Below are 20,069 nucleotides of genomic sequence, written 5' to 3'. Positions count from 1 at the left end.
AATGGAGAAACACATTTGAAACACAGTTGATTAATAAAAAAGTAAATCATATGGGAATCACTATTAAAATACCAATTGTCATAACTCCTTTTAGGATAATAATATGATATATTTAAGTATACCCTGGTCTGTAGACAAATCTTTGGAGTTTGGTGTACGTAAGATTAGAGTATCATCTGTCAATGGTAACATTCAGACGCTGCCTGGTTTGCGGTTCATCAAAACTTGTTTTGTTTCTGGAAATTTCCTTAATGATGCCGTTTGGATTCTTTCCTCCGGTGAGGAAAACGGTCAGGTTTTCTATTGTGTTTGGCTGACATTTCCTTTTCTCCCTCTCTCTCCATTTCTCTCGTACTGTCTCTGTCCCTCTGTCTCGCTTTCTCTCTGTCCCTCTCCCGCTCTCACCCCTCAGGGAGAGATAGGTTACAAAGGATTGCGTGGATTCCCTGGTTTTCCCGGAGCTCCTGTAAGTGTTTCTCATCCATGTTCCACTGGTCCAAAGTATTGCACCATACATTAAACAAGATGTTGCTTAGGATCAAGTAATAATTCTGAAACTGTTTCACTCACATCTTTCGCCAGGGTCCTTCCGGTTTTCCTGGTGAAGATGGAGAAAAGGGCATTCTGGGGTATCCAGGGGGACGGGTATGTTTTAGGGTCTCATTGGATTATGCTTTGTTCAATCTGCGGTAATACACATTTTTAAAAGCAAAAGAAAGTTTAGTTAATAAATGCAACAGTTGGACAATTCGTTGGACATTGTATCTTTGCTTTTTTCATTTGAAAATCCATCTGATGAAATTGCACTTCTCTAAGTGAATAATGTAAAACACCAAATGACTGAGTGTAAATCTCAAAGCACAAACTTTACTGGAGATAACCCCACCGGGTCGGAATCAATTCAAAAGTCCAAAGATTGACAACAATAACTTGTCACAGTCAAGTATATAAACTGTTATTAGCATTTGTGTTGTGAATACAGCCCATTCATGGGTGAAGTCATAGGACGTCCCTAACTTCTGAAGTTAGTCCTTTCAGACAACTGAGTTATAACACATAAAATGTGTTCATTTTTTGGTCAAATTGAACTGTTCTGAAGTCATGCACTCACATCTAAATCCTTTTGATGATCACCTATTTTTATTATTGTATTATGAATTCATTTACATATACAGTATTTACTCCGGATCCATTTCACTTCATGGATCCATTTCACTACATGGATCCATTTCACTTCATGGATCCATTTCACTACATGGATCCATTTCACTACATGGATCCATTTCACCACATGGATCCAGCTTCCAGCTGTGCGCCGTAAAGGAAGGTCGCACTGCCAGTGGCTCCGCATTCACTACGTTGTTTTTTGCTGATTACTGTTTATATTGTTTTTATTTTTGTTCATGCTGCACTGTCGCTCATACTGTATGATCGACTAGCACTTTTGGAATCAATTATCACTCTCCACGACTGCTTTGAAATGATGAGTACACAGACTGTCTCAGCATTTATTTTCAAGTGCATAAACGATGTCATCCCGATGGTTAATGTTCAGACTTACCCCAACCAAAAGCCCTGGGTTAAAGGTAATGTCCATGCTAAGCTCAGAGCATGGCCCTCTGCGTATAGTTCCAGGGACCTGGAGGCTTTGAGGAGGTCCAGATATGACCTACGGAAGGCCATCAGAGATGTCAAAAGAGACTACAGGGATAAGTTGGAGTCTAACTACCATAGCTCTGACCCGAGATGCATCTGGTGTGAAGACTGTAAAGGGAGAAACAGCAATGATGCTGAGCCTGCTGCCTCTCTCCCCGACGAGCTCAACACCTTCTATGCACAGTGACCAACACCATTCCTTCTGGATGGGTGGCTGAGGACCAGGACGACTGCACTCTGTCCCTAACCACCGCTGATGTGAGGAGAGCTTTTAGAAAAGTGAACCCACCACCCTCTCCCACCTGGAAAAAGGCAACACCTACATGAGGAAGCTGTTCGTGGACTACAGCTCTGCATTCAATACTATTGTGCCCGCCAAGCTTGTTACTAAGCTCAGGACCCTGGGATTTAACACCTCACTTTGCAATTGGATCCTGAACTTCCTGATGAACAGACAGCAGGTGGTGAGAATGGGTAACCTCATCTCCTCTGCACTGACCATGAGCACTGGAGCCCCACAGGGCTGCATACTCAATCCCCTCCTGTACTCCCTGTTCAGCATGACTGTGTGGCCACACACAGCTACAAAATCACCGTTTCGTTTGCAGATGACACAACCCTCCTGGGTCTCATCTCCAACAATGATGTGACCGCTTACAGAGAGGAGGTAGGGGACCTGGCTACATGCTGCCAGGACAACAACCTCCCTCTCAACGTCTGCAAGACTAAGGAGATGATCGTGGACTTCAGGAAGCGGCAGAGGGGGGCTCGAAAGTGAAAACCCAAAAGCGACTATACTTCCTGAGGAGATACAAGTTTGGCATGTCTGTAAAAACTCTCACCAACTTCTGCAGGTGCACCATTGAGAGCATCCTCTCAGTCTGTATTACTGCCTGGTACAGTAGCTGCTTGCAAGGCCCTCCAGAGGGTGGTGAAGACTGCAGAGCGTGTCATCAACTGCCATCTCTCCTCCATGCAAGGCATCTACCATACACAAATGCCTTAGAAAAGCACAGAACATCATCAAAGACTACAGTCACCCAGGCTATGGTCTTTTTCACTGCTGCTGTCTGGTAGACGCTACCGGAGCATTGGGGCACACACTTCCAGACTCACAGTTTTTTCCCTCAGGCCATAAGGCCCTCCAACTGTGCAACACTGATCAATCATCATATTGATCACATGAACATTTCAAATGCTCTGTCTTTCTATGTACATTCAATGTACATTAGAATATTTTAATGTACCATTCATGGGCATATTACACTTATATTTATAATATTCAATACTTCTACCCAAATTGTTTATATTCCCACTCTACCCTCTTTAAAATTGCTGCTAGTTTAGATAGTTATGTATATTTTTGCTATATTTTGCTTTATATATTTCTTAATTCTTACTGCGTAGATGTGTGCCATGTCACAAGAATTTCATTGTCCAGAATGAAGCTGTGTTATTCGGTACATCTGATAAATAAAAATACTTTCACTTTGAATGAATTCATAAATGGAAACCATTTTGAGGGCCGTGATGTCGCCCGGTATGGCACAGCCAGGGCCCCACCCTGGAGCCAGGCCCGGGGTTGGGGCTCGTAAGGTGAGCGCTTGGTGGCCGGGCCTTTCCCCACGAGGTCCGGCCGAGCTCAGCCCGAAAGAGCGACGTGGGTCCACCTTCCCGTGGGCTCACCACCTGCAGGAGGGACCATAAGGGGTTGGTGCCTAGAGGATCGGGCGGCAGTCAAAGGCGGGGGCCTCGACAACCCGATCCCTGGACACGGAAACTAGTTCTAGGGACGTGGAACGTCACCTCGCTGGCGGGGAAGGAGCCTGAGATTGTGCGTGAGGTTGAGAGGTTCCGACTAGAGATAGTCGGGATCACCTCTTCGCACGGCTTGGGCTCTGGAACCACGCTCCTTGAGAGAGGATGGACTCTTCACCACTCTGGAGTTGCCCCTGGTGAGAGGCGGCGGGCTGGTGTGGGTTTGCTTATAGCCCCCCAGCTCTGCCGCCATGTGTTGGAGTTTACCCCGGTGAACGAGAGGGTCGTTTCCCTGCGCCTATGGGTCGGGGATAGGTCTCTCACTGTTGTTTGTGCCTACGGGCCGAATGGCAGTGCAGAGTAGCCGACCTTCTTGGAGTCTCTGGGAGGGGTGCTGGAAAGTGCTCCGACTGGGGACTCCATCGTTTTACTGGGGGACTTCAACACCCACGTGGGCAACGACAGTGACTCCTCTCCAGGGTACTGGAGAGGAGAATACTGCCGATAGTAGAACCTCGGATTCAGGAGGAACAATGTGGTTTTCGTCCGGGCCGTGGAACACTGGACCAGCTCTATACCCTCTAAAGGGTGATGGAGGGTTCATGGGAGTTTGCCCAACCAATCCACATGTGTTTTGTGGATTTGGAGAAGGCATTCGACTGTGTCCCTCGCGGCATCCTGTGGAGGGTGCTTCGGGAATATGGGGTCCTGGGTCCTTTGCTAAGGGCTGTCAGGTCCCTGTACGACCGAAGCAGGAGCTTGGTCCGCATTGCCGGCAGTAAGTCAGACATGTTCCCAGTGCATGTTGGACTCCAGCAGGGCTGCCCTTTGTCGCCGGTTCTGTTCGTAATTTTTATGGACAGAATTTCTAGGCGCAGCCAGGGGCCGGAGGGTGTCAGGTTTGGGGACCACACGATTTCGTCTCTGCTCTTTGCGGATGATTTTGTCGTGTTGGCCCCTTCAAGCCAGGACCTTCAGCATGCACTTGGACGGTTTGCAGCCTAGTGTGAAGCGGTTGGGATGAAAATCAGTACCACCAAATCCGAGGCCATGGTCCTCAGTCGGAAAAGGGTGGCTTGCCCACCCAGGTTGGTGGAGAGTTCTTGCCTCAAGTGGAGGAGTTTAAGTATCATGGGGTCTTGTTCACGAGTGAGGGAAGGATGGAACGGGAGATTGACAGACGGATCGGTGCAGCTTCTGCAGTAATGCGGTTGATGTATCGGTCTGTCGTGGTGAAGAAAGAGCTGAGCCGCAAGGCGAAGCTCTCGATTTACCAGTCAATCTACGTTCCTACTCTCACCTATGGTCATGAGCTTTGACAAGATTCCGGATACAGGCGGCCGAAATGAGCTTTCTCCGCAGGGTGGCTGGGCGATCCCTTAAAGATAAGGTGAGAAGTTCGGTCACCCGGGAGGAGCTCAGAGTAGAGCCGCTGCTCCTCCACGTCGAGAGGGGTCAGCTGAGGTGGCTTGGGCATCTGTTTTGGATGCCTCCTCAACACCTTCCCGGGAAGGTGTTCCGGGCCTGTCCCACCGGGAGGAGACCCCGGGGAAGACCTAGGACATGCTGGAGGGACTATGTCTCCCGGCTGGCCTGGGAACGCCTCGGTGTCCCCCCGGAAGAGCTAGAGGAAGTGTCTAGGGAGAGGGAAGTCTGGTCTGCTTAGACTGCTTCCCCTGCGACCCGGACCCGGATAAGCGGAAGAAGATGATGATGATAATGATAAAATGCCTGTCTAGACCCCATCTTTATCACATTTACAATGTATTTTAGCAGATGCATTTACTTTTCTGCATAGTGCAAAATTGTACCAAGGGACAATACCTAACTGATTAAACAGCCTTGCACTCTATAAATAATTCCAATTGTCCAGAGATCAGACACATGGTAGATTTTCTAAGTTAGGTTTTTGCACAAAACATTAATCCTCACCAAAATAGCCACTGTTCTTGTCTCTCTTGTGATGATAAAGACAGGTCATTCAATCTCATATATTAACAAATTGAAAGACAAACCTATAAATAAATGAGTGGAGGAACATAACGAATGCAGTTGCTTCCATACAGGTGTACTGCATGATACAAATAAGCAGTTAACGTCCTATCATGCTCTGTAGCATTATAAGGCTGAGCAAGTTGTTCTTGATTTTGATTCAAGTTGGTGATAGGAAAAGATGTGAAAGAGGGTTCATTATAGGGTATCTTCCAGGATGACAATGCCCCCATCCACTGGCCACAAGGGGTCACTGAATGGTTTGATGAGTATGAAAACGATGTGAATTATATGCTGAGGGAATGACGCGTGTAAAAAAAGACAATCGAAGGGAGTGACTTGTGTAAAAAAGGACGGTCTGAGGGAGTGATGAATGTAAAAATAGACGGTCGGAGAGAGTGACTCGTGTAAAAAAGGACGGTCTGAGGGAGTGATGTATGTAAAAATAGACGGTCGGAGAGAGTGACCGGTGTAAAAATAGACGGTCTGAGGGAGTGATGTATGTAAAAAAAGATGGTTGGAGAGAGTGACGCGTGCAAAAATAGACGGTCTGAGGGAGTGATGTATGTAAAAAAAGATGGTTGGAGAGAGTGACGCGTGCAAAAATAGATGGTCAGAGGGAGTGACACGTGTAAAAATAGATGGTCGGAGGGAGTGATGTATGTAAAAATAGATGGTCGGAGGGAGTGACACGTGTAAAAATAGATGGTCGGAGGGAGTGACACGTGTAAAAATAGATGGTCGGAGGGAGTGACATGGGTAAAAGAAGCCGGATAACGCATGCCCTTCGGCGTTGTCACAGACACGGAGGGCACATGTCAGTTGGAAGTAGCAAAGGGGCGTGTGCTCTGCACAGTTTGAGTCTTATCTATGCAGGTGTCTGCCTATGGCAGCTCTCCACCACCCTCATCAAAACATCCAATGAGGGAATATCTTTTGGAAGACTGGAGTTCCATCCCTCCAGTAGAATTCCAATAACATGTAGAATCTATGTCAAGACAAACTGTAGCTTTTCTGGTGGCTCGTGGCCCAACACCTTAAAGAGACACTTTATGTAGGTTTTTTATTTATTTGTCACCTGTTTGTATATCCCAGTCTGTGCAAGTAGGTTTAATTACAGCAACAACAGTTTGCATTCAAACAAACTCTCCCCTTATTGAGCACTCAGGCTAAAAACTGTTGCTTTCAATTCTGGTCTAGCAGCTTACAAAAGTTAGAAAAACTGTATTTTCTGATATTTTAAAACATATATAAAAATGGTCTAGATAGTACAATGATTCCATACACTATTCAGAGCTTATTTCTAACTTCAACAGAAATTGAGAGGACTGTGTACAATTTTTGCAACCTGGAAATGCCAAAGATGATTTCAATCAGCATTCAGTCATTCAGCTATTAATCTATACGTTTCTGGAGAGATGATTGCGTCTCTTAGTGATGCTAGTGGAGAACAGAGAGGGTGGAATTTTTCATTGGACAACATAGGCCATTCTGACTTAATAACAATCAGCATTTTTGCATACACATTTGTATGCATCCATAATTCATTTCTAGTGAATAAATGTAGGGAATATCTATCATTCCCTTTTACTGCAGATATATTGGCCTTTTTTCTATTTGTGCACTCACTTCCAATAGAGATGTCCCTCAATGCTATCACGGACATAATCATTAGAAAATATGTTCCATTCCTATTCAGTCACATTGTTTTTTTGTTTTAGGGTCCTCCTGGTTTCAATGGACCGCCCGGCCCTCCAGGAAGACAGGTAAAACAATTAAACGAATACAGTACATCAATTTATTATTTGATGAATTACCCAATTCACCAACTATCCAATTAATCTCTCCCGCACAGGGATTTACAGGAAGTCCAGGATTACCTGCGCAACCAGGGTACAGGGGACCTAAGGTAAGCCTAGAGGGAAAAACATTATATAGAAATGAAAGCATGTCTGTAAATAGAAACGGATTGTAAATGTTGGCCCTATTTACACCTATACCCCAATTCTGATCTTTTGCCTAATTATTGATGGAAGGGCAGTTCTCATTACTGAAAAGATTGATTACTAAAAAGAGTGATAAAAAATGGGTAGCCTCTATGAATGCATACTCATCGTATTAGCAGTCCTCGTCGCCTTCTCAAAACCCATTGAAGGAGAGGGACCTGGCTTCCCCATCCAATGAGTTCTGAGGAGGATGCGAGGTGTGCAAAACCGGGATCTTCCCTAGGCATTATCTTGTTGCTCGGCACCAGTCTGGCAGTAGGGGGAGGCTAATGTGAAAAATGAAATGATCTCTGTTTTTAGGGCGACCAGGGTGATAGGGGGCCTCCTGGTCCCCCCATCTACACTGGCGGACAAGAGGTGGTTGTTCAAGGTAACACACATATAGTATAAATCCTGCCCAAGCCTGGCCTGTATTATGAAAGCACTCAGCACAACTGTTGACTACCTGTCCTCTGATTGGCTGTAGGACCACCAGGTGACAACGGTTTAGATGGCTTACCTGGCCCCCCAGGTGACCTGGGTGTCCCAGGGATTCCAGGATCCCCAGGACCACAAGGACCACGTAGTGATGGCGATGGTAACACTAAGGCACACACAGAAACACACTCCACCTGCAAGACACGCTGCAGATTACTGATTAATAATAATCCATCTCCTCTCTCTCTCTCTCTCTCCCCCTGTCTTCTTTCTTTCCCTGTCCTCTCTCTCATTTCTCTCCCAGGTCGTGAAGGCAGCCTAGGGCTCCCGGGATCCCAAGGGCCAAAGGGAGAGAGGGGCAACCCAGGGAGACAGGCCTACGGCATAGAGGGTCAACCAGGAAGACCAGGCTTACCTGGACCACCTGGAACTCCCGGACCTCCCGGACCTTCCGGGTCACCTCGTACGTTTAGTCGCAGCACGTCAGCGCGTTTATCATGCGTTGCACTATCATGTGACATTAAAAAATACATTTAAATAAAAGGGTTATGGGTGAGAGAGAAAATATTGGCATTATGCAGTTTGTTACCTCAGACCATTGAAGCAATTTTAATTGAATTGAATTAAGAGAGACAGAGAGCAAAAGAGAGATGGAGAGAGACTGACAGGGAGAGAGATGTAACTGACCTCTGTCCTGTTCTCCTGGAGATGACGACGGGTCCAGCTGCTCCAGTCTGGTCGTTTCAATGGGCCCCAAGGGCCCAACACTGGACGTTAGCATCCCGGAAGGTAGTCCCTGCCTCCGCATCGGGGATATTGCTGTTACCATGGCATTATTCAGACCACCAAAACAAGCAATATTACCTCAGCTTCATTCGTTTTTTCATCAGTATGCAATATCTCTGTGCATACTCATGGGTCTGATGTAAACTAACTGTCAGGTCGCCCTTCACTGGAACCTGTTAGGCTACATTTACACACGCCAATTATTTCATTTTCTCCACCAATTTTTTTCACCAATTAGATCTTCTCTGAAAAAGATCTGATTTGATTGGTCAGAAGACCTATTGCTGGCAAAGATCAAAATTGGGCTGCTGTGTGAATGCAGCTTAAGCGTAGCAAGAAAGAGTTGTCGCTCAAATAGGAGATGCTTTCTGACACCACTAGATGTCTCCCTCTCCCATCCAAGGGGCAGGAGAATATGTCTAAACTTTGTAGAATTCTACATATGTGGCTGTTATGTAGGAGAGCTAAAATTTCAGTTTTTATGACTATATATATATCTTTGTTACAAACGAGGATAAACAACGATGGACAAAGGTTTCATACTTCCTCATCATGTTCCCATGCTAATAACAGCAAATAACATTTTAACAGACGGAAACGCAACGCACCGAGACAAAAAAAGGTTGTTTTGTCCACACTGACCAAGCTTTTATCATCATACTATACTAACAGCCCACAGGAGATTCCAAGTGAGAGGTCAAGTATTTGTGTGTGTGTTTGTGTGTGTGTGTTTGTGTGTGTGTATGCGTGTGCAACCGTGCGTGACTACGATAAGCCTACTTCCATTACTACTCTATTCATCAAACTGTGTGTGTGTTTTTTTGTGTGTTTGTTTGTGTTTGTTTGTGTGTGTGTGTGTGTGTGTGTGTGTGTGCTGTAGTTATCGTAGATTTTTTCAACGAAGTATCAGGACCGCCAGGACCACCAGGAGGTCAAGGACCACCTGGAGCTCGAGGATATAAGGGACGCAAAGGTAGCACACACATCACACATCTTCCCCTTCCTGTACTGTAGTCATGTGTAGCTCAGTTGGTAGATAATTGTGCTTGGATTCATTTCCTAGGAAGGGCCACTATGAATATGTAACTCATTTAGGGCTGACACCAACAAAAATAAATCTTGGTAGACCGAGAGTAAATTTCTTTAGAAAATCGATTGGTTGACATTTTGGTATGTGTATGTACCCATACAACAGCACATCTAGGAAAGTCAACAGTATCCACTGAGCTTGCCCGATGCTTTAGAATCACACTGAAAGACTGAAGTGTCAAGGATGTGAGGAGCCATATTATTACATGCCAGAGATAAGATAGAACACATGACCTTTCACAGATTATTTTGCATAAAGTTATCTCGTTCCCAAACACCTCTGCCCAAATTCACTGGAGTTCTCGTGAAACCGCTTTTTTCTTTGTTTGAACAAAGAACATAGTTTAGGAAGCTGTGAGATATTACATCTGCATTTTAGCTGAAGTTCTAATGATTTTGGCAACTAATATTATCTAGGGATATCATGTAACTTATCTGATCGTGAGCTGAGAACTAGGAAATCATAGCTCTGTGAATCAGAGGTTGTAGGATGGGATGGAAATAATGACATTCACGCTCTGTACACTGCGCAACATGACTATGGAAGGAGTGCTTCTTACCAAATGGGCAGGCCTTCTCTCTTCCTCATGAATATCGTTAGATATTTCCCAAAATACACAACATCTTCATCCCTTAGCAAGGATGATAAAGTTAGATTCATTAATTGTTTTCTGATTGTTCTGGCAAAGATACTTCTGAAGTACATTGCTAAACCTTCTTTAACTGTAACTTTGACCAATGGCTTTTTGGTAAGCCAAACCGGGAAACATTGTTTCTAGCTATTATGCTGATTCTGCGCTCTCTAATTTGCACAGCCGATGACTGGTCAAGAAGCACACATTTTTGGTTCTCAACTATCACATAGATAAGATATTTTTGATAGGTAGCCAATTAAAGCTATAATGTTGGTAGCCTATCAAAGCTTTGCGTAGCCCCTGTACTTAGTCAAAGTGCATGTCAGAGCACTTGAAGTCCAAGGAACTCCATGTAGTCCATTGAGATAGAATTGTGTCAGCATAGATCTGGGGGTGAATATTCATCTTTCAGTATGACAACAAACCAAAGCACAGATCCATTGCAATGCTGGAGTGACTATGGGACAAGTCTGTGAATGTCCTTGAGTAGCCAAAGCCCAGACTTGAAGCCCTTTGTAAATCTGTGGGGAGATTTGGTTGTAGTTAATCTGACAGAGCTTGAGATGATCTGCAAAGAAGAATGAGAGAAACTGGCCAAATCCAGGTGTGGCTCTGCCAAAGACAGAAGTACTAAATAAAGGGTTTAAATAATTATCAAATGAGATATTTCAGTTTTTTTATTTTCGCTTTGTCATTATGAGGTATTGTTGGCAAAACCTATTTTTCAAGTATAAATTACAAATTACAAAGTCCATAACAACAAAATATGGAGAAAGTGAAGGCCTGTGAATACTTTTCAAAGGTATATAAACAATTTGAGATCCAGGGCTATTCATAAAAGATCCAAGACAATGGCCCAGGTCTAAAGACACCCCTGGTACTATATGTATTCATTATGTATTTACATTCGGCAAAAGTGAGCTCAAGGTTCTTGCAGTCCCCACACATCTGTATACTTGGAGAATAACTGGTCTTGCTGTGGTTTCATACAGTTGTGAATCAGACAAGAAAATTGCAGAAGAGTAAAGTTGCACTGAATATTAATCTGAATGTCTTTACCTCCACCTGTCTCAATGATCCAGGGGAGCTGGGTGACTGTCAATGCCTCGGAGGAGGCGCCTTGGGTGAGATTGGACCCCCGGGTCCTCCCGGGTCTGATGGAAGACCTGGGGGGTCAGGAAGGCAAGGCGAGAACGGAGACCGTGGCTCATCTGGGTTTGGAGGACAGCAGGGAACACCTGTAAGTGAGCAGGATGGACCTGTGTCCAGTTAACTCCCTACAAGTTGCTCTTTGGGTGCATTCTCAATCTGCAACTTATGCACTGGAAATTGTTTTATATAAAATGGAACAAAAAACAGAAAATGAAGAACGTGAAGTCAGCATTGTGTTAGTGCAAACCTACTGCATTACCTGTCTAAGGGTGCATATTGAAGACATATGAGAAAGTATGACTTCTAACCAGAGGCATTGCTAGGACCACAATACATTTGGGGCTTAGCCCACCCTCCCACCCGTCTGGGACAGAAAGTACAGGGTTTTGAATGTACATGCAGAACATTTAGATGTACACGCTAGCGACCTACATGTCATTATGCGCAATCGGAATTATAGGTGAATAGATCATTATTATAGATAGATAATAGATCAATTATTTTTTAATTATCATTTATTTTGGTCAATTTGACTTCCGGGGATATTCATAAAAGATCGGGGTCTATAGCCCTGGATGCCCAGGCCTAACGATGCCACTGCTTCTAACAATTGCTGACCAGTATAGTTTGTACTCTATCACAATTACGAAGATGATGATGAAGGAGACAGTATTGATGATGGTGGTGAGGGTAATGTAGATTCTAATGTTCATTCCGTTTGAAAAAGATGGCATACAATGACGATTAAATCTTGTTTTCTCCCCAGGGTCGTCCAGGCGAGAGGGGTTTCTTTGGGCGTAAAGGCGAGAAGGGTTCTCCTTACTACCCAAGATTCAGCCAGGCGATCAAGGGTGAAATGGGGTCCCGGGGCCCTCAAGGCCCCCCTGGAGAAATGGGCCGATCCGGGAGAGATGGACTGCCTGGTTTCCCAGGACAACCTGGGCCTCCTGTGAGTTTGCACAAACATCGGTGGACACATACAGTGTCAAAAACAGTTTGAAAATGCGGTAATATGTACAAAATGTGCTGCGATTTCTGAATGGTTCATCTGATATGAATGAAAATTACCTTAAGATGTGGACTAGGGTGGTCCATTTGGAGGTACAAACATTTTTCTTTTTAATCAAAAACAATTTCTATCAACCACCCATCATTTTGACAAGACTGCCCCCTTTCCTTACAGTGCTTTTCTTTGCTTTTGAAACACTAGTTGTCAAAAACACTTTGTACTTTTGACCCCACAGCTTGGGCGGCCTTTAGTGGAAGGTGTGGATGATGCTTCGCCATTGGTCAGCCATTTTTTTAGTGTTCGTCAACAACCAGTACTGTTCAGCCTTTATTTCCAAAACAAAGGAAGAAAGTCATAGCAGACACCTACGAAGAAGGATTGTGTGATGGTGGCATCTCAGACAAGCAACATTAGGCGTTCTGCTGTCCAACTTCTACATAGCTAGTAGTTAGGTCCCACGATTCAGTGTCTATTGATAACATTCTACTATATTACACACACATATATACATACAGTGGGGAGAACAAGTATTTGATACACTGCCGATTTTGCAGGTTTTCCTACTTACACAGCATGTAGAGGTCTGTCATTTTTATCATAGGTACACTTCAACTGTGAGAGACTAAATCTAAAACAAAAATCCAGAAAATCACATTGTATGATTTTTAAGTAATTCATTTGCATTTTATTGCATGACATAAGTATTTGATCTTCTACCAACCAATAAGAATTCCGGTTCATACAGACTTGTTAGTTAGCCCTCCTGTTCTCCACTCATTACCTGTATTAACTGCACATGTTTGAACTTGTTACCTGTATAAAAGACACCTGTCCACACACTCAATCAAACAGACTCCAAACTCTCCACAATGGCCAAGACCAGAGAGCTGTGTAAGGACATCAGGGATGAAATTCTAGACCTGTACAAGGCTGGGATGGGCTACAGGACAATAGGCAAGCAGCTTGGTGAGAAGGCAACAACTGTTGGCGCAATTATTAGAAAATGGAAGAAGTTCAAGATGACGGTCAATCTCCCACGGTCTGGGGCTCCATGCAAGATCTCACCTCGTGGGGCATCAATGATCATTAGGAAGGTGAGGGATCAGCCCAGAACCTCACAGCAGGACCTGGTCAATGACCTGAAGAGAGCTGGGACCACAGTCTCAAAGAAAACCATTAGTAACACACTATGCCATCATGGATTAAAATCCTGCAGTGCACGCATGGTCCCCCTGCTCAAGACAGCGCATGTTCAGGCCTGTCTGAAGTTTGCCAATGACCATCTGGATGATCCAGAGGAGGAATGGGAGAAGGTCATGTGGTCTGATGAGACAAAAATAGAGCTTTTTGGTCTAAACTCCACTTGCCGTGTTTGGAGGAAGAAGAAGGATGAGTACAACCCCAAGAACAACATCCCAACTGTGAAGCATGGAGGTGGAAACATCATTCTTTGGGGATGCTTTTCTGCAAAGGGAACAGGACAACAGAACCGTATTGAGGGGAGAATGGATGGGGCCATGTTTTGCGAGATCTTGGCCAACAACCCTCAGTAAGAGCATTGAAGATGGGTCGTGGCTGGGTCTTCCAGCCTGACAACGACCCGAAACACACAGCCAGGGCAACTAAGGAGTGGCTGCGTAAGTTGCATCTCAAGGTCCTGGAGTGGCCTAGCCAGTCTGCAGACCTGAACCCAATAGAAAATCTTTGGAGAGAGCTGAAAGTCCGTATTGCCCAGCGACAGCCCCGAAACCTGAAGGATCTGGAGAAGGTCTGTATGGAGGAGTGGGCCAAAATCCCTGCTGCAGTGTGTGCAAACCTGGTCAAGAACTACAGGAAACGTATGATCTCTGTAATTGCAAACAAAGGTTTCTGTACCAAATATGAAGTTCTGCTTTTCTGATGTATCAAATAGTTATGTCATGCAATAAAATGCAAATGAATTAGTTAAAAATCATACAATGTGATTTTGTGGATTTTTGTTTTAGATTCCGTCACTCACAGTTGAAGAGTACCTATGATAAAACTACAGATTTCTACATGCTTTGTAAGTGGGAAAACCTGCAAAATCGGCAGTGTATCAAATACTTGTTCTCCCCACTGTACATACATACATACCGTAGAATGATAGATCATGCAATTATTATTCTCAAGCTAACCAAAAGCATTTAGCTACGAACAATTGTTCTAGCTGAATTAATCAAACTTTCTTTCATGTCAACTCATAAGCAGGCCATGTCCTATTTGTTTCTTTGTCTATATATAATGATATATCACGACAGTGTAAGAAAATATTAAAAAAGGGCAGAAGAATATTACTGTTTCCATTAGTTAATGATACATAGCCCTACTGTACAACACACCCTTGCACATAGTGTTGTCATATGTATATATACACACACCTCGTATATTATTTATATATACACACATTATTTGTCATTGTCTTCTACAGAATGTATGTAATGTAGTAGAATGTAATGAACCAACACTGAACTGTAGGAGCTTAACTACTAGCTACAGTGGATATAAAAAGTCTACACACCCCTGTGCCAGGTTCTTGTGATGTAAAAGAATGAGACAAAGATTAATCATGTCAGAACTTTTTCCACCTTTAATGTCACCTATAACATGAACAATTATATTAAAAAACAAACTAAAATCTTTGTTTCAGTAAAAAAAAAAAAAAAATGAACAATGACCTGGTTGCATAAATGTGCACACCCTTAAATAAATATTTTGTTGAAGCACCTTTTGATTTTATTACAGCACTCAGTCTTTTTGGGTAGGAGTCTATTAGCATGGCACATCTTGATGTGGCAATATTTGCCCACTCTTCTTTGCAAAAGTGCTCCAAATCAGCCCTCTTCAGATCACCCCACAGATGTTCAATTGGATTCAGGTCTGGGCCATTTCAAAACATTAATATTTTCTGGTAAAGCCATGCTTTTATGGATTTGGATGTGTGCTTTGGGTCATTGTCATGCTGAAAGGTAAACTTCATCTTCAGCTTTCTAACGGACGCCTGAAGGGTTTGTGCCAAAATTGCCTGGTATTTGGAACTGTTCATATTTCCCCCTACCCTGACTAAGGCCCCGGTTCCAGCTGAATAAAAACAGCCCCAAAGCATGATGCTGCCACCACCATGCTTCACTGTGGGTATGGTGTTCTTTATGTGATGTGCAGTGTTGTTTTTGCACCAAACATACCTTTTGGAATTATGGCCAAAAAGTTCAACCTTGGTTTCATCAGACCATAACACATTTTCCCATGTGCTTTTGGGGGACTTGATGTTTGTTTTTGCAAACTTCAGCCGGACTTGGATGTTTTTCTTTGTAAGAAAAGGCTTCCGTCTTGCCACCCTACCCGATAGCCCATTCATATGAACAATACGGGAGATTGTTATCACATGTAGCACTCAGCCGGTACTTGCCAGAAATTCCTGCAGTTCCTTTAATGTTGCTGTAGGCCTCCTGGAAGCCTCCCTGACCAGTTTTCTTCTCGTCTTTTCATCAATTTTGGAGAGACGTCCAGTCCTTGGTAATGTCTCTGTTGTGCCGTATTTTCTCCACTTGATGATTACTGTCTTCACTGTGTTCCATTGTAATAATTTTGTACCCTTCTCCTGACTGATTTCAACAATGAGATTCCTTTGGAAGCTTGCTGCGGACCATGGCTTTTGCTTGAGATGCAACTAAGAAAATGTCAGGAAAATCCTACTAGAACAGCTGAACTTTATTTGTGATTAATCACAGTCACTTTAAATGATGGCAGTGTTCTAATGACTTTTATTTAACATGAGTTTGAATGTGATTGGTTAATTCTGAACAGAGCCACATCTTATAACATCAGTTATTGTACCAGGTTATTGTAAGGTTTTTATTTTCCCCCTCGAAGATTTCAGTTTGTTTTTCAATTAACTTTTTCACATTATATGTCACATTAAAAAGTTCTGACATGATTAATCTTTGTCAAATTTTTTACATCACAAAAACCTGCCATTTGAACAGGGGAGTGTAGACTTTATCCACTGTATGTAGAAATTGGACGGAAGAAAGTTGTGCTGCTTACCTGAGATGCTCGTAGGTACAAGTTCGTAGGTAGGTGTCCACTATGACTGCCTTTGCTTCGGAAGGAAAGGCTGAACAGTATTGGTTGTAGCCAAACAGATCCTCTAAAAATGGCTTACCAATGGAGAAGCATCACCCACACCTCCCACTAAAGCCCCCTCCCAGCTGTGGGGTCAAAAGAGCAAACAAAGAACTTGTGTTTTTATCAAAAAAGTTTCAAAAGCAAAATAAAAGATGCACTGCAAGTAAATGGGCCAGTTTAGTCAAAATGGAGGGTGGTTGATAGTGAAAATAAGTGTTTTTAACAAAAAACATTTAATAAAATTAGTTTTGATTGAAATGAAAAACTTTTTGCTCTCGACAAAAAGACAGAAATGTACCTCCATTGGTCCAGCTCAAAATCCAACCTGCTGCTCTTGCACCCCTTTACTTCTTATAAAGAATGAAATGCAGCATGAAATAACATATATACATAAAAAAAGGCTAACACAGTTTAACCACATATTCATTGTATAAGTTGAAATGAAATACAAAGCCAAAAAAACAAAAAATGTGTCATTGTTCAAATACTTTTGGAGTTCACTTTTTAAATGATGGCGCTGTGGATGAAATGGTTTAAAAAACAAAAATCGTTTACAGATGACTCCCTTTCCCTCTTCTGAACCCTTGTGTGTTGTATACGTATCCTCTTCTCTGTCCAGGCTGATGATTTTGGTTATGGAATTGTCGGGGACAAAGGATTCCCAGGATTCCCAGGGCCAAAAGGTCGTGTCGGTGAACCTGGAGAGAACGGGATTGGCTACCAGGGTACCATCGGTACCCGTGGGTTTCCGGGCGATACAGGGCCTTCTGGTTTACCGGGCGCACCGGGGTCACGTGGCCCTAAAGGTATGGCTGAGCCCCCATCAAAGGAGAGAGTGGAGTGACATAGTAAGAGAGTGTGAGGAGAGACTGAGAGAAAGTAACTGAAAGAGAGATAATAAGGGAGAGTGAAAGAGACACAAAGAGAGACAGAGAGACACAAAGGATGGAGTGGCAGAGGGGGTGGTGTGACAGTGAGAAAGAGAGAGGGAGGAAAGAATCCAAGAGAAAGTGACAGAGAGAGAGAGAGAGGGACATTGAGGGAGAGTAAAAGAGACATGAGTTTGGAGGTTGGAGTGACAGAATGAGAAACAGAGAGATGGCCTGTTCTCAAGCATGTATTTGTTTGGGTTTGTGTGTGTACTCAAATATAAATCCGGTTCTCTCCACAGCAGAACTGCATAGACCATCCAATCTAAAATATTAGAGTTTGAGAATCACAATTGATTCACATTTTGTCAACTACACAAAGTCTCTGTAATTACCACACCCATCATCAGTTCTTATATAGACATGAGAAAAATGTGGGTATGCAGTACGACATTTTTATTAGCATAATGAAGGTTCTTTCTAAAGCGGCACACACTGCTTGTTACATCCAAGTTTGTTTCCTCTTTTTATTAATTCCTTGGGCGGCGGTTGATCGGTTAATAAATGGTTGTCAACAATCCGCTTATTTCTCTTCTAGCCAACCTACTACAACATCTGCTGCTTCATCGATACACACAGATCAACCACAACTGATACGCTGTGATTGCGCAGGAATGGCTTCTACCAAACAATTATTCTTCAGTCTCAGAGGAGAGAAAAACTGATATGTTTACAAAAAATTAAGACTAAGTGTACAGAAGTATTGCTACCCCCGATGACACTAAGTATATCCTAATATGGACACTGTATTTTATTGAAAACAACAAATATCTTAGGATTTAGTTGACTTTTCTCTGAGACTGAAGGCCACACAACCCATCAGCATTTTTCTGCTCATGAATAAATGATTGTGTGACTGTTGTCTAGATTTTCTGATTCAAATATGCTAATGCTATAACTGATTCAGTCTCCTTTTTAATACAATTATGCTGTTCTCTTCTGGAGAGTGAGAGAATGAGGAAAGAGTGCACACAGCACACAAAAGACAGCAACATCTTTCTTCCTTTTCTCCTCTTCTTGAAGATCATAATGATGACCAAACATCTCAGAAATATCTCTATTTTGCTTATGCATTAACTGAATGACCTGACACTCTGACCTCTGATTTGCTAATTGTTTGTTTGAATGGTTTTAAATTGGCTTATGCATTGACTGGCGAGCTGTATGCAAATGACTTGAATGACCTTGCGTGGCTTGTCTTTTACTGTTCTGTCTATCCTGTACTGTCTATCCCCATCTTTCTGTCTTTCTCTCCCTCTCTCTCTCTCTCCACATCTGTCCCTGACTCTCCATCTCCTCTTTCTCTTCATCTATTCAATATCTTTCCCTCCACTGTTTCCCATTTTTGTCTCCCATCCTCCTCTCTTTTCTCTCTTTTGGTCTCTCTTGTCCTCTTCATCCCACCTCCTCCACTCCTCCATCTCTCACCCCTTTGCATGTTTTTCTGACCAGGTGACAGCTGTGGGCAGGAGGGGGTTAATGATGCGGAGGGAGGTGAGATGCCTAAGAGAACTGCCCTTGAAACCCAGAGCCCTATATACAGTGTTTAAGGCCAACTCTGTCTGAGACTGCTAATGGCAGGTGTTTTGGCACCAGCAGTTCTAAGGCGACAGGATCCCCTTCCAGGATTAAAGGTCACTATGGAATGTTTTGGTGCCAAAATGACAGACAGACAGATGGTCATCTACTGGATAATCCACTAGCCACTATTTAGAGTTAATAGTCCAAGTGCTCATTCAGAGCTTTTAATGGAAGAGAAAGAAGAAGAGAAGCTCTGGTCCAGGGCGTTACATGCTGATTTCTGCTTTGAGCGACATCAAACCTGCATGTAATGCCCCGGACCAGAGCTCCGTTCCAAGCTACATCCTCTGTCAGAATATGGTTGGGAGCTTTGCAGTGGCTGTTTGCATTGCCTTATTTCACGCTTTTCCCTACAAACAGAACTGCTGAACCCTGGCGCATGTGTTGAGCTCTGTCTCTACTAAGTGCTTAACCATTGGGGAGGGTTTTTTCTCTCAAATGAATTAATACCTCAGAAACATTAACTTACTAGCTATAAAAAAAAAACATTTAACTGTCCATAACCATTATGTTGGTTTAATCACTAACTCCTTTAATTACTAATTACAAACCACACCATAATCAAACACAGTTATAATATCATGAATACATATCCATAAACAAACGTAAACGTCTAATAAAACAACAAAAGTATCTTAAAGAGCTAATACGATTGTGTAATGTAAAATTGCGTCCATACTCTAGACTGAACCAGTTTGAACAAGGCATAGAAAGAAGGTTTTACTCCCTGGTGTGTGTGTTTGTGTGTGTCTGTATTAACCATGATCTGACTGGTTGTTACACCAGGCTTGACACTACCTTGTCGTCTCCCCGGCGAGGACGGAGATCCTGGCAGCCGAGGAACACCTGGGAGACCAGGTAACAGACAGACATCCTCACCATGGCAAAACTTTTGTTTTTTTCACACATATTC

At 43.3% G+C, this 20,069-nt stretch overlaps 1 protein-coding gene across 7 annotated transcripts in view; it reads left to right on the top strand.

Annotated features, from left to right (window-relative positions):
* col4a6 (collagen, type IV, alpha 6) overlaps positions 1–20,069 on the top strand; it is a 148,068-nt gene that overhangs the window by 106,841 nt on the left and 21,158 nt on the right. For 6 of the 7 annotated variants that reach the window (XM_020044247.2, XM_020044246.2, XM_020044244.2 and 3 more), the window contains 13 exons: positions 413–466; positions 583–645; positions 7,128–7,172; positions 7,262–7,315; positions 7,713–7,782; positions 7,879–7,989; positions 8,134–8,292; positions 9,496–9,588; positions 11,422–11,579; positions 12,258–12,440; positions 17,266–17,452; positions 19,028–19,069; positions 19,943–20,014. In XM_020044247.2, coding sequence (XP_019899806.2) covers positions 413–466; positions 583–645; positions 7,128–7,172; positions 7,262–7,315; positions 7,713–7,782; positions 7,879–7,989; positions 8,134–8,292; positions 9,496–9,588; positions 11,422–11,579; positions 12,258–12,440; positions 17,266–17,452; positions 19,028–19,069; positions 19,943–20,014 — 1,291 coding nt within the window. The remainder of the gene's footprint in view (positions 1–412; positions 467–582; positions 646–7,127; positions 7,173–7,261; positions 7,316–7,712; positions 7,783–7,878; positions 7,990–8,133; positions 8,293–9,495; positions 9,589–11,421; positions 11,580–12,257; positions 12,441–17,265; positions 17,453–19,027; positions 19,070–19,942; positions 20,015–20,069) is intronic. The other variant, XM_020044245.2, reaches the window with a different exon arrangement.

Source organism: Esox lucius, chromosome 24 (assembly GCF_011004845.1).
Source record: "Esox lucius isolate fEsoLuc1 chromosome 24, fEsoLuc1.pri, whole genome shotgun sequence".
NCBI lineage: Eukaryota > Metazoa > Chordata > Actinopteri > Esociformes > Esocidae > Esox > Esox lucius.
This window is presented reverse-complemented; position numbering and strand designations above follow the sequence as displayed.